We start from the raw sequence: 23,405 nt of genomic DNA, 5'->3' as shown, positions 1-23,405 counted from the left end.
TGTGTCCTATTTAAAAAGAAGTTTGTATTTACAAAAGCACATCACCTTTGCCAAAGAGTACCCCAGGTATGGTACTTGTCCTCTCAAGGACACTGGAAGGAGACAGCACTGCCGCCAATGCAACATTTTCAATCTTTACACGTAAAAGTAAACACTACACATGACTGTTCCAATTAACAGGAGCCTCAGGTAGAGCTGAGAAACAAAACCCCACAGCTTCCAGCTGACTTCTTTTAGTTGAGAAGACATTACACAGGCAGCTGAAAATGAAATGCCCTGCAATCTGTTATAGGTTAGGAGGGATTTTATGAGTGTACTGAGAACACAGCTGCAGGAACAAAAAGCAGTGAAGTATTTAAGGTACCAGTCTTTATGAAAAATGGAGGAGAACTATTTAATATTTTCTGTGCTCTCCTACATAATCATACAAACAGCAGTTTAGGACATTGCCTGATGGAAGCAACTTTTTTAAACTATCTGTAGAAGGGTATTCCCCTGGGCTGGGAAGGCAGGAGTCTCCAATGCTGTGTCCTCTCATTTCAATTACTGTACACAGACTGGCTGGATAGTTTTCCCCAAATGCATCTTTTTCCCACCCAGAAAGCATTTTGATGAATTTTAGGTGTTTAGCCACTTCTCCCCAACACAGATCTGACTACCTCAAGTATCTGCCTACACTTAATAAAATTATACATTTGGGACACACTGAATTTCTTAGATGTGTGCCCTCCACTGCAAATATCTCCAGCCTGGCTGTTTATGTGTTACACAACGTCCACAGACACCAACACCTGGCCAAAAAGTATGCCCAGAGGCAAATATTTTCATTCTGTTGAGTTTCCCAACTGCTCCTCAGGGCACCATAACTTCCAGACTGAAGTTTAGGAGTTGAAGCTTGGGATGCTGCTGGGAAAAGGGCAGCTCAGCTGTTTTAAAGCTGAGAAAACTCAAGTTTCCTTGCTCTTGACCCACTTCGTCCTTGCAAGGAAAGGAGCAAGTAGGCTCTGGGGAGGTGGGGGAGGACTGAGAAAATTGAGTTTCAGGCCGGATGGGGGGCAGGAGCAGCAACATTTTCCTGCCTTTGGGAGCCCGAGAGTTTCCTGTGAAAAGCAGAGGTGGCTGCACTGCTGGGGCCAGCCCTGTCCCGAGGCTCCCCTGGGAAAAGGGCTGGGAAAGGGGCGGGGGTGGCAGCAGGGAGTTCCCGCAGCAGGAGAGCCCAGCACTGACACGCCCACAGGGGCAGCGCGGCACTGGCATTCCAGTAAAAATCGCCAGGGGAAAACAGCTGCAGTCAGCTTCCCCCAGAGACCTCTTAACAACTTCAGATGCAAATAACTATTGCCATCTACTGGAAATGGCGTTACACACCTACCTTTCTAAGTCAGGCAAGCCTTTGGTCATTCCTTCCTGAAAGCAAATGCAGTGACACCTTATTGAAAGATAAACATTCCATGGTGGACACTCCTTTATAAATACAGCATGAAATGGGCTCTGCTGCTACTAAATCCCACAGAACAATCATGCAACTACAAATGGTAATCTGTACTTCACATTAAAGTAAAGCCTGTTGTTCAACAGAGTAATCAACTTTCCTAAATTCATCTTCCTAAGTCTGGTAACTCGGGTATCTGGTAAAATCAGCAGGGAAGCCCCTGCCTGAGTGTTGAGTTTGTGTAAGCAAAAAGGAAATCCTGGGAATTTTCAGTAAATGTTCACCTCCAGCCTGGCCTGCTGTATCTCTGTTCTGATCTCACACCAAGATGTCAGCAAGTTCTAATATTACAAACTCAACCATGCTAAGAAGCTGTGGTTTTAGCATCTAGTAATACCACATAATGAAGAACAGTCATGCTCATTAACTTTTCAATGTGAAATGGGATTTTTATCAGTGCTATAAAAGCAGGCAAACAAAACCCCAACTGTTTTCTGTTACACTGGCAGTTGCATTTGTTCATTATACCTGCTAATCAGCAATTAGTTTAATGCTAGCATAACTGGAATGGAATAATGGCTCCAGATGCTATGACAAAGGAAGTTTTCATTCCTTAAAAATGGATCTTTGGGAATAGCAGGAAGGGACGGTGCCTCAGAGAAAACAAAATTCTCTGCCAACATATAAACCAAGAAATGATGCAACAAGAAATTCTTATGTGCACAACAACCTGAGTTAAAATCTTAGCAATACTTAAGACATTCATAGTAGCTTCCCTGCTTATCAATGGAGGTGAAAATACAGGTATAAGGGTTCTTCTAGACACTGTAAGCAAAACAAAACCTGGTTTTATACTTCAAACATAATACCTCTATTTTTTAATCACTGATTTTAAATACAAAGGACTGCTCTTCACCTTTTCAGAATGGTGCACTGGATGCTAATACAAACCATTCTGGGTGCTAAGTAAGGGCTGTTTGCTGCTCATGTTCATGAACACCTTCTTCTTCCCTGTCTCTAAGTGGGGAGGGAAGAGAATTAACTGAGGAGCACCAACCCTGGAGCCTGCACACCAGGGACTCCAAAGCTCCACCTCAGGCAGCAGCCTGAGACACAGCACTTCCCACTGCAGTTTGTTTCTCTAATTCTTCTTGGTTGTATTATGCACAATTTTCTTCACTAATACTCCATCTATTTAAAAAGAAAATAAGATAGCCAGTTCCTTTTTTCCTGGCCATAAAATCTGCACTAAGTAATTTATTAAAAACATAACGTTTTGGTATGAAATATCCAAGAAAATTTGCCTGGGCCAACATTCCACAGCACAGCAAAGCTCTGCCCATTCCCAAATCCAGCAACACAAGGGCACAGAACCTCTCTGCCATTAAGGTTGATTAAAACTTGTAGATAAAAACTTACCTCTATTTGTCCATTATAAAACATCATAAATAACTGTAATATAAAAACAAATATATAAAATAAATATAAATAAATATAAAAATAAATATAAATAACTGTAATATAAAAATAAATAAATATAAATAAAAAATAAATATAAATATAAAATAAATAACTGTAATATAAAAATAAAACCCCAGTGTAAGTGATGGTGGCCCTCCATGGTTGGTTGGAGTTTGCTGGTTGATTCACCAGCTTTAGCAGCATACAACTGTTCTCTCAACTCAATCACAGAAGTTTTATCGCAGCACAAGAACACCCAACCCATAAAGCCCAAAGAACCAACACAATCCCTGTAATTTCTTGTTTAAGCTAATCAGACTGGTTTATTATTTTCCTGTCACCAGCTGTCTGTCTCAGGTTTGAGCTAATTATTCATCCATTTCTGAGAGTAAGGAAGAATATATAAAAAAACCAGTATTCCAACAAGTACAAGTCACTCCATTTACTCACCAATCTCTTCTCCTTCAACCCTTCCAGAGTCCAAACACATGAAGTGTGCCAGAATCCTGGTTATTGGCAGAACTTTTTGAATAATTACAAAAAATGTACCCTATCTACATAAATCAATTTCAAAGAATAATTAAAAGAAAATCATAAATGAAAACACATTAAAGAACTTACAGCACAAGACAAAGCACCACAGGTGAAGCCAATCCCTAGAAACTGAGTTTCCAGGTTACATTTTAATTAAGAAAACATTCACATACATGTCAATGTGAAATAAAACATTCCAAAATTTAGTATCTTACATATGCCACATCTAGTTTGCTAATATGCAATAGCATTATTATTATTATTTATTTAGCCTATTCCCTACTGCCTCACAAAGGCAAAACTGACCTTGGAAGTGAAAGGCTTGCACAATATGCAGAACATACTCTACACATTCCTCCGTTAATGTACAAATGTGCTTCCACACTACCATCAGATAATGTGATCATGAAATACCATCAGATAATTCCACATCAGATTACCTCCATGAATGTATGAATGAAGCTTTTTTATGCCACCAGTTCATATTCTACATACATTTCACTGCATGGACATACGTCACTCTCCTCCTCTAGTCCCACAATCTTTTGTGTCCTTTTCAAGAAAATAAAAAAAAATAATTAAAAAAAGGTTCAACCACCAAGTGTAGAATGTCCACAGGCATCTTACACCGACTTATTAAAAATAAAAGAAAAAAATCAAAGCCCCATTCAGACAGCTTCTTTTGGAGAACAGCTTTACATTCCTGAGAGTAAGGAGTGGAAGCAGACTGGTGTCAGACGTTGTAGTCAGGGGCCTTGCCCTGGGGCTGCCGCAGGCGGATCTGCAGCGTGCACAGGGCGCCCACGGTGACGTGGAAGAAGAGCTGCCACAGGTTGCGCAGCTCGTACAGGTACAGGTTACACAGGCAGATCAGGCCAAACGTCAGGAAGGACTTGGCATTCCTCCAGCCTGTGTAGTACACAAACAGGTAACACTGCCAGGAGACAGAAAACAAATCAGGTTATCTCATGGAAAGTAACTTCTACTGAAGAAAAACTGTCAGGTCACTGAAAAATTACAGCCCAAACCAAGGAAAAGTCTGAATCACGCATGGAAGAACGGTATCAATTCAGCAGCCATAGAAGGATGAGGAGTACCTGATACCAATACAAGGTTACATCTGCCTTGCATTAAACCCTGAGAACAATTAATAACTAATTACAGCCTGACATGAGTGGCCCATGACTAAAGATAGTGGATGTTCCTGGCAATCTCTGGTCAAAATAAACTCTGCTCTACTCAAGCAGTGCAGAAGGAACAAGAGAAGGAAAGGAAAGCAATGGGAAGGTCAGGGCCAATAGCAGGGCCCCAGAGCCCAGCACAAGCAATCCCCCAGACAGCTCCCATGTCCTGCCAGGGGGGATGCTCAGGGTCTCCTGGCAGATGGAGAGGCTCAAATCCACTGCCCTGCTTCAGCTGCTGCAGGACTGATCACATCTGGAGAGACACACAAGTACTCTCCTGCAATTTTAGGCAATGTTTTGCACACTGTGGTGTAACACAGTCTGTCAGGACTGCCCACAGTTCCCTACCCAGCCCTCTTCCTACTGTAACTGGCAATCTGCTCAAGTCTTTTCTCTCAGTTTTCATCTCTAAAAGGACAAAGCTTTTACCCAGACATTATTTTTATTTCTTCTATTGTTTGAACTACTCCCTTAACTGCTACAAAATCAAAAAATTCCTTTGCTCCTTCCCTGGATTCAGGTCATTTCTGCTGAAGGAAGTTTTTTTTCTGAGCTTTAAGGCAGATAACAATAGTATTTATGCTTACTTTCTATTCCAAATCTGTTCCCAGTGGATTTACAACTATGGTCACACAGATTTAACAGCATCTATCATCAGATTATCTAAATGCCATTTCTGTTCTTCCTGGGCATTTGCCATGTTTTATCAGTCAAAAAAACTCCACTTAATTTTCTTTTCATTTTTCATGTTCCTCAAAAAAAGGGCAACTAAACAATACAATTTATTGAGGTTACTTTATATTCTATTTGAACTCTACCACTTTGTTATAAAGCATGCATTTCCACTGCAAGTGCGGCTGAGAGCAGCACAGCTACTTGTAGTGTCTGGGTATCTAAATATTGTCAGAGAGGTGAGGACTGGCATTATCAGTAAGATTTGTATGTTCTTCCTCCAAAGCAAAGTAAAACTAGAGATTGGTAATCTGCATGTTCCAGAATCTAGACAGAAATGTTCTGAACCTGCTTGGCCATTTTGAGGAGAGTAAATGCAACCTGCTTGTGCTGACAACTTCACAAATCATATCTAAAAGAGCAATTAGTTGGCACTGGTATCTCAGCAATAAGAATTCAGATAATTTCCTAGTGTTGTCACTCCTGCTGACAATGCACAAACAAGTGTGACTGCTTCCAAGATTAAAATAAGAGTCAGGATATGCTTCATCAAAACGATTAATAAAGGCTTGAAAACAGTGGTTTAAAAATGTTACTATAACATGATGTCCAATGACTGAATTTTACTGAAGAACTGGAAGTGGATCTTTCATTTCCACTTTTCACTTTCTGAAGTTGATCTTTCATTGGTCTAGCTCTGAACTACTGGATGTGCCCCTTACAGAACAGATGAAAATGCCAAAAAACTGTCAAAAGGCCAAAACAATGCAGCTTTAACAGCTTTCTGTAACAAGTACTGTTAAGAAACTCCTGAGGGTTGTTTTTCTACTCCTAAAGGGAAGTGTTATATTGAGCATGCTTTTATGGAGAAGGCTCCTCTGTGCTACTTCAAAGATTTTGATTTTTGATTTTTTTTTTCTTTTTAATTCATGTTAAGAGATGACTGAAGGCTCAGCTTCTGACACTTTGCACTTGTACAACTGAGGCAGTTATTACTTTTCCTCCTTTATAAAAGACTAGAAACTATGAAGCATCACTAGACATGTCAGTGAGTCTAAAACATCATATTCCATGTAAGACCGGTTCTTTTGCCTGCACAGTTACAAACATTTCTTGGGAACCAGAGACACACTTCTGTGTTGTAATTAATTGAACAGGACAACACAGCATGATGGACAGCTGGTGGGTGAATGACAGTGAAATGGGCTGCCATACAGCACAGGGAATTAATGTCCTGAGCTCTTAACTGTAGCCAGAGAACATCAGAACATGCCAGAGAAACAACATCCCTCAATTCTGAAAACTGACCCATCACATATTACAGGAATGACACCAGAGGGTAGGAAAGAGAGTTTCAACAGGTGTATTTTGGATATTAATAAAAAGTCTACATTCCAAGTTGCATGGATTCCTTCTTTCAGACAGCTCTGTTCCTAGAGGCAAACAGTGCAGGAAAGATGTCTCACTGGACAGACAAGAATACTTTATAAAGAATAAGGTTTCCAGCTTGGGAAAGGAGGGGAAAAGTGTATTTTTTATATGAAAAAGAATGGAGAAGCTCTACCTTATCTGATATGGAACAGACAGTTTGCATGGAAAATCAACACCAATCTAAATTATTTAAGGCAGAAGTTAATGCAAAGTCAACAAGTGTTGGAGAACACAGGTTGCACTGGGACATTTTGCTAGAAATAAATTGTAAAGAATGAAGATTACAGATAACAAGACAAAAGACTGATAGAAAAGCATTTTCTTATATTACTGTCTGACACAGCACTAAACACTGGCCCACAGAAACAAGCAAAAACTGGATACTCCACAAGACTAAGATTAAAAGTCAAAGTAATTATAATAACTGCAACTGAGCATGAGACACAAACAGAGGTTAATGTAACAGCAGTGTCACTGAATGACAGATGCCAGTGGCACCTTGCTATAAATAATAAAGGAAAGTCAAATTCAGATGCAATAATGGAAAGCTGACAGAGAAGAAAAGCAAGAAGTGTCAGGCAGGAAAAATGAAAAGCAGCCACAAGCTTTGAAAAGAAGGAGATGCACATTAAAGTAGAGAGTGAGGAAAATTCTGGGGTGCAGAATTATCAAGAAAATAATATAACCTCCACTGCTTGTGACTTAAGAGATAATTGTTTTAATTAAATGTCTTAATCATCCAGCTGGAGAAAAAATGCCAGCAAACAGAAGCTCTTTGTATCTTTTGTATCAATCTACTACTACATGATAGTTTATGATTAATGAAAAAAAAACAGAGCAGAAAATATTTTTTGTAATCACCCTATTCAAGTATCTGTGACATTTAAGAAAACATGATGACACTTATGCATGACTGGTAATGTTCTTATACTCTAGTGAATTATGCAAACAGAAAAACACACCTGGTACAAACAGGCAGCAGTTCCAAGAAAAAATGCAATAACATAGCTGAAATCTTCACCTTCACTCTGCAAGAATAAAATGAAAAGCCATGTCTTACAATAAAACAAGTGAAATACCAGCCATTTACAGTACGAAAGTTATGAACTGTTGCACGTTAAAACAGTTTCACACATTTATTTATTTATAGCAATTCCTTAACCACACTAAACTGACAGTTAGGACTAATCAGTGCTTACTTACATATCTGCAAAAACATCACGTCCTGGAGTCTGACCAAAATGTTTATTCACAACAAAAAACTCCTGCCAAGATCTTCAAAAGCTTTAAAGATATCCAGCTCTAACACTGGATATTTACCTTCTCCAGATGCCTTTGAAAATTCAAGTCTAAACGCTGGTAACTACCTTTAATAGCAACTTCACAGATTTGTGCCTTTCTAAAGCTTCACAAAATGGAAACGAGGTAACAGGAAAGGACCCAGCCTGGCCACTAGGGTGGGGTAAAACTGCACGAGAGAAACGAAGGCAGCTCTGTGCTCATGCAGTGACAGCTAACAGCAGCACAGGAATTTATCACAGACTTGGGAAATAGGGTTCTCTTGAAGGAAAGATGGAAAAATTGACTTGAAGTGACAGATTTCTCTACTATGTGTTTTGAAAACAAAACAAACCCTTTAACTTTATTCAAACGGGTTGTTACAGTTCCTACAGAGCTGAGCAGAGTAAATTTCCATGCTCAATGACTATTCTAACTGCATTTCTAGCAAACATCTGCAACCACCAAAAACTTTCCTAGGAAATCAACAGGCACTCATGCAAATGTTTGTCCTTGAGAGCAAATATCACTTGAGAAGATGGTGGTCCATCCACAAGGACAACTTGTGTCTGCTGAGAGGGTGCTCAGTGTGAAGCATTCCCATGTCCTGGGCTGACCAGGAAACACTTTGCATGTCTGCACACAGAAGTTACATCCACAATGCAGCAATTTCTACCCAGTGAGTCTTTGCCCCAGTGCCAATGCACATGTGGTGGAGTAGTTACAGATTGTAACAGAATTTTATTAACACCCAAATAAAACCACTGATTATAAAGCAAACAGTAATTCAGAGACATGCTTTTGAATGACTTCTCAGAACACGTTCCATTAATTGTGTTTTGGATTACTTCTCCCTAAACCTTGTGGACTTTTCCATAATAAAGCAAAGTAAGGGAAATTTTAATGGATTTTTAGTGTGCCTCATTTGTCAGAAATGAAAATTATCTTCCATCTGTACTGCAATCTATTACCTCCAGATGCAATAACATAGAGAATAAAATTAACTGGATGTCCTGTCATGCCTTAAATAGATTAATCTAACATTTGTGTTCTTTTTTAAAAATCAGCTGCAGAAAGGTAACAAAATAACTTCTAGCAACAGCACACTAACTGACAAATCTGTTCAGTACTACTTGTACTACAGCATACTTTAAAATCATTCCTATTTATAAACTGAGAATTGTGCATAACACAGAAAAACCTAATTAGGGATAAAGTAGAGATGCAGGTTCACTTAGTCTTTCTTTAAAAAACAAACCAAAGACAGCTCAGAAAGAAGGACCCAGCATGGAACATTTTCATTAATCTTGTTCATCTATCAACTAGCCCTCCCAAAATGCTGAGACTCAACAGTACTGTTTATTCAATCTTTACATATATCAATACTATGTAAGATAGCTGGAATACAGGAATTCTTCTTTACCTTATTTCCCATTAGGTATCAAAAATATTGCAGTTAGCTGCTGAAAGGGCTAGAGACCAAGACTTACAAGGAGCAGCTGAGGAAACTGGGACTGTTTAGCCTGGAGAAGAGGAGGCTTGGGAGAGAACTTACTGCTCTCTGCAACTACCTGAAATGAAACTGTAGCAAGGTGGGGGCTGGGCTCTTCTCCCAGGTAACAATGGGTAAGATGAGAGGAAATGGCCTCGTGTTGCATCAGGGAAAATTTCTTCACTGAAAGGGCTGTCAAGCTGCCCAGGGAAGTGGTTGAGTCATCACCCCTGAAGGAATTTAAAAGCCTTGTGGATGTGGCACTTTGGAACATGGTTTAGTGAACTTGGCAGTGCTGAGTTATGGTTGGACTCAGGTCTTTTCCAACCTAAATGACTCTATGAAGTCCAGATATGTTTAAATAAAAAGACTCTCTACCAGCCAAACAAGAGGATTACCATTTTCTCTCAGAAAAGTTCCATGGGGTTTTTAGTTTCTATATCTATAACCACAAAAACAACCATTAAATTGTAAGGAAGTCTTAGTTTTTGGGGTTTTTTTGTGGCAACACATAGGAACTTTCTGTGCATGCCTGCCAAGTACTAGCAGCATATTCACCTGAATTGCTTGAAAGCATAAACCATTATTAGTGACACTGTAGCACTTGTAGGAATACAACCAGCACAAAAAATGGAACAGAAAGAAACTGAAAGGCTACAGGGAGGGTCATAGTAGAGATTTTACAGAAAAAAAAATTGGTGTGAGGGGGTTGTTTGCTGAGGGGAGTTTAGAAGAAATTACTTGACAATTTTCTGACACTGATCCTTTCAATACACAATGAGAAATAAGGTTTAATAAATACAAACAAAAAACTACAGAAGTTCTCCTAAGAAACAACTTTACAAAACCTGCTTAAAGATTCCTGCTCTGTGAACTTTCCAAAAAAACTGCCCAGATTTTCAAAGCTGTTCATCATTTCACTCAAGGGTTTTTAAATAGCATCTATAGAAATTAAACACCTCTTACCCTGGCATAAATTTAGCAAACAGAACATTATGTTCACATCCTCACTGCTCCCAAGGTACCAGGGAAGGAGCTGGCCACCCACCTGCCACTGCTGCTGGAACTCACAGCCTCAATGAATGAGGCAGACACTCCAGGAGGATGCACAGATAATAAACAATACAGGATTTGTAACAGAGGCCTGACCTCACAAACAGTACTTTTGAAATAAAACTGGCACAACTCAGCTCATATAGAAACTTCTAAAATGAAAACTGTGGTTGCTATGATGCATAATTTTTAAATTCATAAGCATGTACAATACCTGGAGAAGGCTTTCTATGGCATGGAAGCCACGGATTAAATTCAAAGCCCCACATAACAGACTAAGCACAAATGAGACAATCCCTGGCAGAGTCACAGGTTCCAGACGTTGGTGAGGAGCTGCAAAGCAGATCAAAAGAAGATATCAAAGGTCAGAGCAATGCCTTCAGAAATTCAATAAAATAATAATCTCATTTGTCAGTGGTTTCTAGCTCAAGAGATCGCTGAAGCAAACCAAAAAATGTCATTTCTGTTTTCTAAAAAGACAAAACATGGTAAATGTTTCAGCACAAGGTTTAGCAAAAAGTAAATTTTCCTCCAGTTCACATACGGAATTGTCTTGTTATATTTAGTCTTTATCTCAATAGGTTCCATTTATTCAGTATCTTAGTCATAGCTGCTCAAACATGCCAGAAAATCAAAAGTAAAAGATGCACTTGCTACTGAAATCTGCCCATAACCAGTAAACAGGTAATAAGTCATGTGCCCAAGAGCTTCTCTCACAACCTCCACTCTTCTTTAACACCAATGCATTAGTGAGATATTGAGACTGATTTAGCTTGTTTGCTGAACAGAACACTGAGGCAAAGCTATCACAGTTCCCTTCCTTACAAAGACAGTGTGTGCTACCAAAGACACACATGAAGGGACAGCTCTGAAACTCAGCTGGCATCTGTGCCACAATCTTATATGGACTTCCAGATTGTGCTTAGCATCTTACCAGTAACACACATTAAAATTAAACCACTTTCTTTCCATGCACACCCGCTCCTTCAAGCTTACCCAGGGTCACAAGTATGTAACAGTTATGTATGTTCCTCATTACTGTCCCTTTCCATAATGAATAACAGAAAGCAAATGTGAAAAAACAATGCAAAACTCTTAACAGTCTGGGCAACACTGGGATAATAATGGGACTACTGAGCTGTACTCCAATCATTCTGTTCAAATCAACCAAGTGTAAAGATGTGAACAATGAGGTTAATGAACTGTAACATTAATAGAGAGGGGGTGTCAATCCCAGTTGTTTGTATTGCACAGACCCAGGAAAAAGGTTTTTCAAACAGTTTATGAAGTTACAGAACCTAAAAAAGCCCCAACAAAAGCTATTTTACATTGATAAGCAGGCAGGGCTGTCTAATTAAGAGTGTACAATAAAACAAAAATATACAGGATGAGTTCAGTTAATTAATTTGTGCTGAATTTAATAGTGTATAATCAGTTGGGGTGGTTTTTTTAAACAAAAGTATAACCCATGTTTAACTGAGAGAGCTCACTGCTTTTCTAACTGTAGAGCACATTACTCCCAGCAATCACTCAGTTAAGGTTAGATATACTAGATGTGCTATTTGCATACCAAACCACTCTTTTTCAATGACTCCCAAATGGTTATTTTGTTTTGGGTTTTTTTTAATCATCTCATCTAGAGAGTGGAAAAAAGCTGAGGGTGTATATGACTGTTCTTAGCCAATAGCAATTCCATTGCATTAACTGGTGGATAAAATTAGTTCACTGCTCTCCACTTGCAGCCCTCCAGAATATCTCCTTTTCCCCACGTATTGGGTAACGTAAAATCATTGTGTGCTAAAACAGCACTTAAAACACCTCTTTGAGAACCATGGGGGAAAAGTAAAGAGCGTGGTCAGCTAAATCAACAAAGTCTATGAAGGTTCATAAAACAGTAACTTCTCTCTTGTTAAAATACAAAAAAAAAAAATATAAAAAAGGATATTATGTACCATTAATAATGTCATTAAACTCTCCAGAGTGTAACAAATTTTAGTGTTACTATCAAAGCAACAAGACTCATTCATACACAAAAAGATGAAGGCAAAACCAAAGAATGAAGAAGGAATGTCAGAGAAGGCAGGGTAAAGGGCAACTGACTTCAAACTGGTACATCCATCAACCTTAGAAATTTGATTAAGTGCCATATCAAAAATTCTCAGTTCAAATAAAGCACAAATTCTGAATTTAATGTTGACACTTACATAAAAATTCAGGCAATTTACATGACATAAGAAGCTACATTACTTGTAAGAAAGTTTATTTAAAACTAAAATGTAAAAAAAACCAGACAAAAGCATGGAGTACACAATCAAGCAAAAAATAACTTTCATCTGACAACTGTTTCTTCACTGAAAACAAGCTCAGAAAACAGTAATTTCATCCTAACCTGAAACATCATATATCAGCATGCTGTGACCTTATTTCTAATGCCTGCCAACACCTACGTGTACCTTTGCAGGAAGATTGTATCCACAATCCGCACACTTTATGCTTCCCACATGCAGAATTACCCTGTTCCTCACTGCACAGCTCTCAGGGGGAGAAGGCTGCTCCTGCAGGCAGTGCCAGCACAGCAGGGCTGGATCCCCACCCTGGCTACACACCCAGCTCCAGCAGGAGCAAGCGAGAGCCACTGCCTCCCCCACGGCCAGGCCAATGCCTCCAACTCTGCCCTTCTGCACAACAAAACAGGATCTGCATCCACCTAACTTCCCACCTCTGGGTGCCCTCCAACTTCATTTAACACAGCTCACTCCACAAAGTCCTACTTTTTAACAGTACAGCATATTCAGGAAATTCCACTAGGCAAAACATCTTTTTGTGAGAATCTTTTTGCTCTGTCCTTAGAGCAAAGGAGAAACTTGGAAGTCCAGCCAACTGAGTGGGCAGCAAACATCCAGAGAAAGTTCTTTTCAAGGGTGGAGAGAAGTGATGAATGTAAAGAACTACAAAACCATTAGCAGACTTTCTAAAAAAGACACTGTTATTCAATAGCATCTAAAATGTGAAGAGCTGAAGAAGTAGCAAAGTGCCAGCTTCTCATAATGTACAGCCCTTTGATGGTGAGTTTCTACAGCAACTCAGGGAAGGAAGTGGATAACTGAACAGAGATCTGTGGAATTCAGAGGAAGAAGAAAGTTAAAATCAACTGAAAGAGAAACAGAAGAAAAAATGACATGGAAAGAAAAGAAGACAACAGAATTTCTTCTGTAAGAAGTTGTGGAAGGTAAGTAAAAGAAGGTAAGTAAAAAAACCAGACAATCACCTGCCAATTATTGTTGAATCTTCTTTTTTACTTAAAAGGGAAATGGTCCCTATGTTTTTTAATTTAGGTCTATATAACCTTCCAACACTCTTATTTAAAAAAAGTGATAAAAATCACATCTCCCACTACATGAACAACTTTTAAAAAACAGCCAATTTTGACACAGACTGAATTCTCTCATGCTTATTGTTTTTTCTTTTTCCAACTGCAGGAAGTTCAAATCTAGACAATTTTCAGAATTAACCAGCTCCCTGTCTGCCACCATAACCCTTTCCACAAAGCAGGATTATATGAGAACATAAGAGTAAACAACAACATAGGAATCAAAAGTGGCACGAGTGGTATTACAGCATTACATACCTTTAAAAAGAGCCCACACATGTTAAAAGATGACAAAGGTATGTACAGTGCTGCTTAGACAATTCCACTCTTTAAAACAATTTAAACACCTTCACACTTTTCCTTTAATCATTTTCCTGACTCTAACTCCAATACTGTTAAATTGCAAATACAGAGATTGTAAGCTATTTCTACACTGCCTCACAGCACCTGGATTCTCAGAATCAGGGCCCCAGAGTACAAACAGGGCACCCTACTGGTTTTGTTTGGTTTTCATCTTCCATAGAAAGCAGTTTTCAATCTTCTAGAGTAATCCTCATGAGTAAGTACATAATAAGGATAATATACTGGCAAAGAGATCCCATTTACGTATACATATACATAAACTGCACAAAATCACATTTATTACAACATTGTAGGAGGTGTTTAGATTTATGATTGCAATTCTTTGATTTATGATTGCACCCTGACACTGTAAAGTGAACAGCATCAGTGTGTGCCTGCTCAGGATAATTTACAGACAGCAGTACTTCTGGGAAAAAAAGGAAAATATATTAACTAATTAAAATCAACACTTCCTTCCATTCTATTTATGATTTTGGTTCACTAAACTTGGAGGACTGAAATCAGATGATGTCAATTTCACATGTGGAGCCCATGTATCAGCGCAAGGATTTGGCATTTTGTTTCTGTCCTGCTGGGAAACATCTGAAGATGGGCCTCAAACCCATTCAGAGGATTCACTGAATAGCACAAACCTTTAACCCAGCTCAACCCCACAATTCCACATTTAACTCCTACATGAAGTAAATTAAAGTTTAAAAAAATTAATGACTACTCAAATAAATTTGGCAGCTTTATACAAAATGGCAATTCCTAACATTGTACATAAGGCACTCATTTTAGAGAGTGCATCTCTAGCCAGCACAGCTCTCTGGACTTTCACCATTGCAAAGGCTTCCTAAGGAGATGCTTCTCCCTCCAGCTGCTCTGACTCCTGACACTGCTCTCAGCTTATGTCAACAGAGAGTCTTACTGGGCAGAAATATTAAAACTTCTCAGAAATCCTAAAAGGTAAAAAAAAAAACAAAAAACCATCTTCTTGTTAAGTGCTCATCTTCATTAACAGGGCTTTTTCCCTTCAATAAAGCAGTCTAATGGACAGAGCCATTTCTTCCTCTGAGTGCCTCAAGAAGGTAAGCATTTGGAGCAAGAGGCAAAACAGACATCTGAGCTAAAATACACATAAGGTCCTATCAGCTTTATGTTTTAGAAACATGAAAAGCTTTTTTTAAAAAGAAAAAAAATTGAATTTTACTGCATCTGTCTCATTTAAGGATGCAACAACACAAGTCTGGAACTTACCTGCAGATATCTTACCAGTACCCTTATACTCCCCCACAGGTACATGAGAAAAGCCATTGGCTGAACCAAGCTCTGACACTGAAATTTGATACGGTGGCCTCAGTTTGATTTCAGTCTGCATATCAGCAAGATTCATCTTTGTGGACAAAGAACGTGTGTTGTTGTATCTCTGTTTGGTCCTCTGAATGAAATTATCTGTGCAAATTTAAAATAAAAAGGTATTTTTCTATGGGCTTTGTTAATTACAAAATCCAAGACCATGCAGCTTTTCAGTTCACAAACTGAAGTATATGGCTTGAAACATTTGTATTTATCTTGGATTTTTAACACTATTTCTGTTTTGTGCCTAATACATCATGGGTTATTTAATTCTGCTGTTAAAAAAAATTAAGCTCTAAAAATCTAATTATGTAATAACTGAATAAAATAATGACTTTTCATTGCATGAGACTGAATGCATTTCTAATACAATGGATTTACTGCACTTATTCTAGCTTTTCTGTTAGTTTAGTAAACACCCTTATGAAAAAAATATGTTGTGGAAGAAAAAAAGTGTTCATAAGAAATCTTCACAAGGAGGACAGTAATGTCATACAGAAATTGTCATTAACTGACTGAATTATAGACAGGAGTTAACCAACTGGAGTACCTTCCCCCGTGTTTCTAAAACTGCAGTTCTCTTTGCTCTAATGTGTTTCATAAGAATATCTAATTACAGTAATTTCTAATACATAGTATTAAAGCAACATAAATTAATGGAATTTGTAACAGCTGTTATCTGATATATATGAGATGAGTTGCATTTGGAGACTGAAGATTAAATGCTCCACTACATCATAAGAGAGGTAAAAATTTCTCCCTTTCATATACTGAACAAGAGATAGCACAGCTAACATGAAACTGCAATCTTTTCCTTGAGAAATTTATGAAGCTCAATGACTTCACAGGTTAAGTATTTCAACAGGTATGAAGTCAAGCAATTCCTGGTATCACTACCAGAAGATGAATTCCAGAGTTGCTCACACAAGGCTTAAACCAAAACCTACTGGAATGAACAGAAGTAACTTTGGATAAAACTCTAGTAGCCTAATTTAATGCCCCCAGAAGTATTTCTTTATTGACTCTAACAGCAGTTAAATCAGATTCTAAATCTACCTGAAACAGAGCTATAAATTGCTTTGGACATTTCTTGTGGGCATTAAGTTGTATCTATTTAAATTCTCATTTGTCTTAGTATGAGAATGAAGGGGAGAAAGTCAGATCCTTACCAAACTCTATAAAACAGTATGGTCTGATAGCAGTATTCGTCTTCATCATATTGTAGGTAGTGATGAACTCCTTCTGAAGCTCATCCAGGAAACAGAAAGCCAGGACATTGGGATAATTTTCAGTGCACAACATCATATAGCTTACTCCCAGAGAACTTATAAAGCTACAATTGAGAAAACATATTCAAAATTTCAAATTTAAATTCAGCGAATTAAGTGCTTTTCTAGTCTGATCTCATATTCTGTGACCAAAAACCAAAAACTTATCTGGGGTAGCAAAGGAATAAATGTTCACTGAAAAACCCAACAGTATTCTACAAGAAAAACAAGTTACTTTTAGGCAATGTTTTACTTGAACACCACATTGTACAATCATATGAGAAGCTGTTTTACATGACTGTGTATGCAGGTGTCTATATGTGTGTGTGTGCACACATATACACACACTTGTGAAGCAGAAAATAACAAAGCTTTTAGGATGCAGAAACACAGCAGGTTCATCCCATAACAGCTTTTTACTCATCTCAAATGTACAATATGGGATCTGGTGCAGCCCAAAAATGCAAAACCTTATCTTCAGATTCAGGGGAGGGCTGTTGGCTCTTTCTAGAGCATGGGAAGAAATAAAACTGTTCTGTAGAGTTAATTAATTAATAATTCTCCAAAGACAGCTGCAAGGACAACCAGAGATGGCAAATATGAAATCAGAAAAGGACAGTTTGCAACATACATATTCTGTTGCATTTAGGCAATTCATTAATGTTTAGGTTTTCATGCTAACATTCAAATGTCTTTAAAATCTTGCTGGATAACTTACAATATTAAGAGTAATCAAAGACAAAAGCAGTAAAATCTAACCTAATTCAGCCTTATAGCTTATTCTTAAAAGTTTGTTTTAAGCTAATCAGTTTACAGGCCAACTGTAGTTAGCCTGAAAAAAAAAAAAAAAGATTGAAACAATTTAGTCCATCCTGGGCTTTAATCCAAGAGATGCTGCAAACTCACATATACCTACAGGAGATGGAGAGGTCTTAGCACTTTCTAGGATCATTCAGGTGGTACATTGTTCCACTACTGTAACTTCTACATGGTTAACTAGGGGCTAAGATGAAGTTACTCACCTCACTTAAAATATCTGAATTAGAATCAGAATTTTGGTCAGTTTAAGAGGAAGTGAACTATAAACAATAAAGAATTTCTTCTAAATATCTAATCCAAACATACCCTTTCATTCAGTGTAAAGCCACTCTTCCCATGATGTTGTCCTATGACTTTGTGCCATTATAAAGGAACTTCCATGAAAATCTGAATAGCTTCAAATCCTTCTACAATTGCTCAGGTTTTAAATTTCTGATACATAAATAGTGCCAAGAATTAATCTTACTTTGATTAAGCATTTCTAATGTGCACAGTTAACTTTTTCACTTACAGAAAGACACAACCTAGGATGTTGCAAATACTTAAATGAGATGCCTTACTTTATATTATACTGTCCAGTTTTCAGAGTACATCTATCAGGAAGCTGAGAAAGTTTTTTTGAGAGCATTTTAAAATATTTTCTACATTCTTGCATTCCCGTGCTCTGTTCATAATCAGTAGATGCAGAAAGTGGGAGTCCATCCCTCACGCGGACCACAGAGGCAGATAAAATCATAGACATTGCCAACAGAGTTAACAACAGCCTGCAACAAAACACAAATCAGGAGCAATCAGAATTAAGGTAAATGCACAGACAACAGAGACAACTGTGATGAATCAAACGTCTCCAACTGTACACTGGGTTCAGGCCTCAACTGGGGCACAGTCAGGATTTCCAACTGTAACTCAGACTAGAGTCTTAATTGAACAGGACCTACTAATCTACACAAGCCACAAAACAGTTCTTCAAACTTTACATTAAATCAAAACATTCAAGAGTTTAGCAAGACAAGTATTAAAAGGATTACTGAGCATCAGTACACAAATTTGTTCTCCTCCAAGTGGGCGAACTGCTAGAATTTATATGAAGCCAAAAGCAAACACTTCCTCAGCTCTTAACACTGCTCTGCAGACTCCTACCACATACTACACACCTAGCACTTCAGACACTATGAAAAAATATTTTTGCCTCCCTCAGATGATGCTACTCAAGTTCCATACAGTCACAAACTGCAAGAGGAAACATATTTCTGGATACAGCTGAAATATGCTTTTGTATGTGACACTGACATGTTTACAGCACCTTTCAAACTATGACGTCCAGGGTGCTTTACAAGCCCCAGCAGCTGAATGACTGCATTCTCACAAGTCAGAAATCCATCTTCCCCAAAAAGACACTACCTCTTCACAAAAGAGAGGAAATAGCTATTTTTACCTGAACTCCCATCTTCTCTATTTCCCACTCCCCAAAGACTATATATCCATTAGGAAACTTAATGAATAATCAACAATATTCAGGCTTTTCAAGGTTATTTACTCCTCAGAGAGAAAGAGGCATATCATAACGTAAGCACTAAAAATGTGTTGTCATTTTCAGTTTAGTGAATTCAGCTTCATCAGCAGTCAAACCTCAAACTCCTCTGAGATCCATCACATTAGCTGAATAAATTCCAAATTAACACCCTCATATTTTACTTGTACAGCACATCAGACTCTCCCCAAAGCTGTAACTGTTGACTGCAGTCTGCTGAACACCTTGGGGCTTTTATCAGGTGCCTTGGTTATTTCAGCACTTCACTGGAGAATTCCCTCCTGAACAAAGTGCTTCCATCAGCTGGACACAAAACCAGAAAACAACCTCAACTCCAGGACTTCCTCTAGATCAGCCTGCTGGCATGAAGCATGCAAGAAACTAAACCCACAGTTCTAGAAACTTTTACCTATCCCCGAGTTCATGCACATGTTCCCAGAAGGACAATTCACATGGAATGCACACAGACTCATTCTCTTAACTATGCTGCTGATCATATAACCAAGGAGTGAACCAAGCAGCTCAAGAGCACGACAAAATTGCAGAGGAGCTTTAAAATGTAATGGTTCTCAGCCAATACCCATCTCTATCACTCAGAACTCGATCCTGACAGGGACTTTTGGGAGCTTTATCAATATAAACAAGAGCAGTGATGCCATGGCACAGTTTAAATATCCCTTCATTAACTTATTGCACAAAATGTAATTTCATGGATGTGCATTTCCCCTGATGAAACAAATAACTTACTTAGCACCTAACATGAAGAAAGGAACACAGCTCCATGTCCTGTTTCAGGAAAAGGGAGGGAATAGGACTGCACTGCAGGAGAAACCCGGAATCCCGCAGCCAGCTCCGCTGCTGTCAACAAAGATATTCTGTTCACTTGGTAAATTATCTCGATGGTTAAAGTTCATGTTGAGCTATCTGATGAGATAAGAACAAACAAAAAAAGTTAATAAATACATTTAGTGGGTAACAATGCATTTCAGCTCTGTTCTGTGAGGCCTTACATATTGGAAAGGCCTGAAAAGAACTAAGGGAGGTTAGTCAAAAGATCATCAAAGAAAAAGAAAACTAGGATAATAGAGATATTAAAATGTATCTGTGTTCTTTAAGTGAAGTTCAGGAAGTCCCATCACTTGAGGCATTTAAAATGGGAAAACATGCTATCCATCTGCACAGTACAGGAGCAACTGAGGTTTACACAATCTTTGATTCTGAACCCCATCATTCCCCTCATCAACTGTGTTTCAATAATTCATCATCTTCTCTGCTCAGAGCACTTCAGGAACAAAACACAGCACAACCACAGCTCCATTTCCAAAGCATTAAGATTTTCAATGTTCAATCTCATCATAGTTGCTTTGCTCCTACAACTGAGAACAAAGAACACAAATACCACTAACAGTAACATGAACACACAGACAAAGCAAATGGTAAAGACATGTTTAGAGGTATTCTTTCAACTTTTATGTCTATTCTGTATGTAAATAAATATTTGTACAAATCTTGAACAAAACTTTGAGACTCCTACATATATGCAGAGAAAAACAGGCTCTATAACAGAAGACAAGCCTCTATTGGAACCTGCCAATTCTCTTAATATACTATGAAATCACAAAACGTAGAAACCGTGTTGAGCTGAAGATCTCAACACCAGTTAGGTTTTGTTACAATCATCTTAAAAAGCCACCCAGTGAAAATATGAACTTTTTTCTCAGCCTCCTAACAGCAGAATCAGAAAGCTATCTAAAAACCAAAGCTAATAACAGAAAACTACTTTGGCTGGAAGATCAGACACATGTCAAGAGATGTATAATGCACATATTGTAACAGAACATTCAGCCTTACCTGAAAATGTATTAACAAAGAAAAAAAGTTTATTAAATCTACCTTATCCAGCTCTCAAAACAATATAGCTTTTCACAAGGAGCCAAGTGGTAAATCTGATATGCACTTACATATTTAGAGACTGAAGAAAGATAAATATGCTTTCAGAGCTACCTCTAAATGTTTTTTTGAAACATCTGTTCAAAGCTGCATTAAGTAATTCACCAAATTACAAACTTCATACATTTTCCTCCAGAAATTCTACATCCCTCAACCACCTCAAGATGACAAAAGACTGCACTGCCACTACAAATGGTCTGTGAATCTCTAACAGGTGCAAGGAAATTAACAGATCAGGTTTGCTGTCTCATTCCATGACAGAACTGTGGAATACCAAATCCAACCAGCAGCAGTTTGGCTCACAGGTATCACAGAGGGTCCAAAACATGTCACCAGCCAGTGGAACCCCTTGTCACAGGCTGCTGTCCATGCTACAATGTCATGTGAATTTAAGAGGCAACTGGAAAAGTTCACAGAAAAACTACCAGGGGCATTAAAAGCAAGTCACAACCCTTTGCTCAGAGGGATTCTGACCCCCACACAAACACCCACAGGGAGGGTACATCACAGAAGCATCACTCGCTCCATGCTTGCACCATTCCTGTTTCCCTCGGTTAGTATTTACTTCTGCCCCATCATTGTTGATTTCCCTTTCATAGCCTCCCCACAAATGAGAGAACTCATGGAAAAGAGGAGCATGGAGAGAGCTGCCCACAGACAGGTAAGGGTCAGCAGGGTGGCCATTCCTCTGCTGCTGCACCTTCCCAAGAGCTGTCCAATTCCTCACACACGTCAGCATCCACTGCTTCACAACCAGGAATCAGCACATGTGCCTGTTTCATTTCCTCCCAGGAACCAGAAACCTCAGGTGATGGAAAGCAGAGCCTGTTTCACTGTACTTGTTTTTTTGAAGCCATATTCAATTATCATGTTGTTTATTTCTGTGTTATGATGGTACTTGATCCTGAAGCAGCATCTAGGAAAGTCCTAGAAACACTGAAAACAGAAACTAGAACATTCCAGCCTTTTGTAACAAATTCATCATCTACCTTGTGATGTGACAGCTGTTTTAAACCTATCTGACATAGTCTTGTAACACTTCTAACAAGTGTTTGAAAATGGCTTGTGACTTGATTTGCTCAGGATACTTCACCTAAAACAAACTCTAGCTTTCTCAAAATTCTGAGCAGATCTAGTGTAATGGCAAGCCTACCCTCCTGCACCTGATAACCTTCAGCCAATTTAATCACAGCATTTCTTGCTGGGATGTCTGCCTCTCATAAAAACTTTCCATAAAACATAAAATTGGGAAGCGGGTGCAAGCTGCACTCCTGTCTGACACAGAATACAAATAAAACTTCTGCGCTTACTTCAAACGTGTACCTAACAGTGTTGGACAATTTATTGTCCCCACTTCTGAGGGTTGTGACAGCTGCATTACAGAGGAAGGAGCTTAATTTTTTCACTCTACATCATACTTCAGAAACTCGCATTACAAACTGGAGCACTACAGAAGGACACAACAAATAAAGCCACTTTGACATCACTGGATATGATAAGACAAGGGAATAATCCTAAATCACCAGCCAATATAATCCTTTCCATAAAGCCAGAGGAAAGAGACCTTAGGGGCAGAATCAAGATTCACAGATTCAATGAGATTGGAAAAGACCTCTGAGATCTTCGAGTGCAGCCTGTGACTGGACACCACCACGTCACCAGCCACCACTGACTGCCACGTCCAGTCTTTCCTTAACAGGTGGCTCCAGGCAAAGTGACTCCATCGCCTCCCTGGGATCCTAATCCAATACAAAACCACCCCTTCTGAAGAAATTCCTCCTAACATCCAAACAATTCAGACAAACGAAGGGAGCGGAACCAGTTGCATCCCAAAGTTTGGGAGCCTGACCCTTTCACCTGGCACCTACTTACGTGGCAGCTCCGACCGGACCATCTGCAGCCGCAGCAGAAGCGCTGACTCAGTGGTCACTGAGGCGGGTCCGCACCGCCCCAGGACACAGAACTTCACACACCCTCCCGCAGAGCCTGGAGAGGGGCGGAGACCCCTACACACAGCGGGCTCCCGCTACCGAGCGCCGCTTGCCAGGAGCCCCGAGCGGCCCTGCCTGCCTCCCGCGCCCGCCCTGCCCGCGGCAGCGGCGCTGCTGCCACCACCACCCCCCGAGACGGCTGCAGCGGCCGCGCTGCAGAGGCGCGAACGCAGCCGGCCCTGAGGCTCCGCGGCCGGGCCTGGGGCCGGCAGCGGCGGTGGGCGGGAGGGGAAGGGAG

General features: G+C 39.2%; 1 protein-coding gene across 1 annotated transcript; it reads right to left on the bottom strand.

Annotated features, from left to right (window-relative positions):
- Positions 1-3,537: 3,537 nt before the first annotated feature.
- Positions 3,538-20,073, bottom strand: SEC22A (SEC22 homolog A, vesicle trafficking protein). Its single transcript, XM_054278425.1, has 7 exons — positions 19,974-20,073; positions 18,256-18,459; positions 16,778-16,941; positions 15,510-15,704; positions 10,752-10,870; positions 7,677-7,742; positions 3,538-4,361 (listed from the first exon to the last, which is right to left on the bottom strand). The coding sequence occupies exons 1-7, from the start codon at positions 19,985-19,987 to the stop codon at positions 4,161-4,163; spliced, it is 963 nt and encodes a 320-aa protein (XP_054134400.1). The 5' UTR covers positions 19,988-20,073; the 3' UTR covers positions 3,538-4,160.
- Between the last annotated feature and the right edge of the window lie 3,332 nt (positions 20,074-23,405).

Source organism: Melozone crissalis, unplaced genomic scaffold (assembly GCF_028551555.1).
Source record: "Melozone crissalis strain CALT ecotype California unplaced genomic scaffold, PUWL_Pcris_2 ptg000023l_1, whole genome shotgun sequence".
NCBI classification, from domain to species: Eukaryota; Metazoa; Chordata; class Aves; order Passeriformes; family Passerellidae; genus Melozone; species Melozone crissalis.
This window is presented reverse-complemented; position numbering and strand designations above follow the sequence as displayed.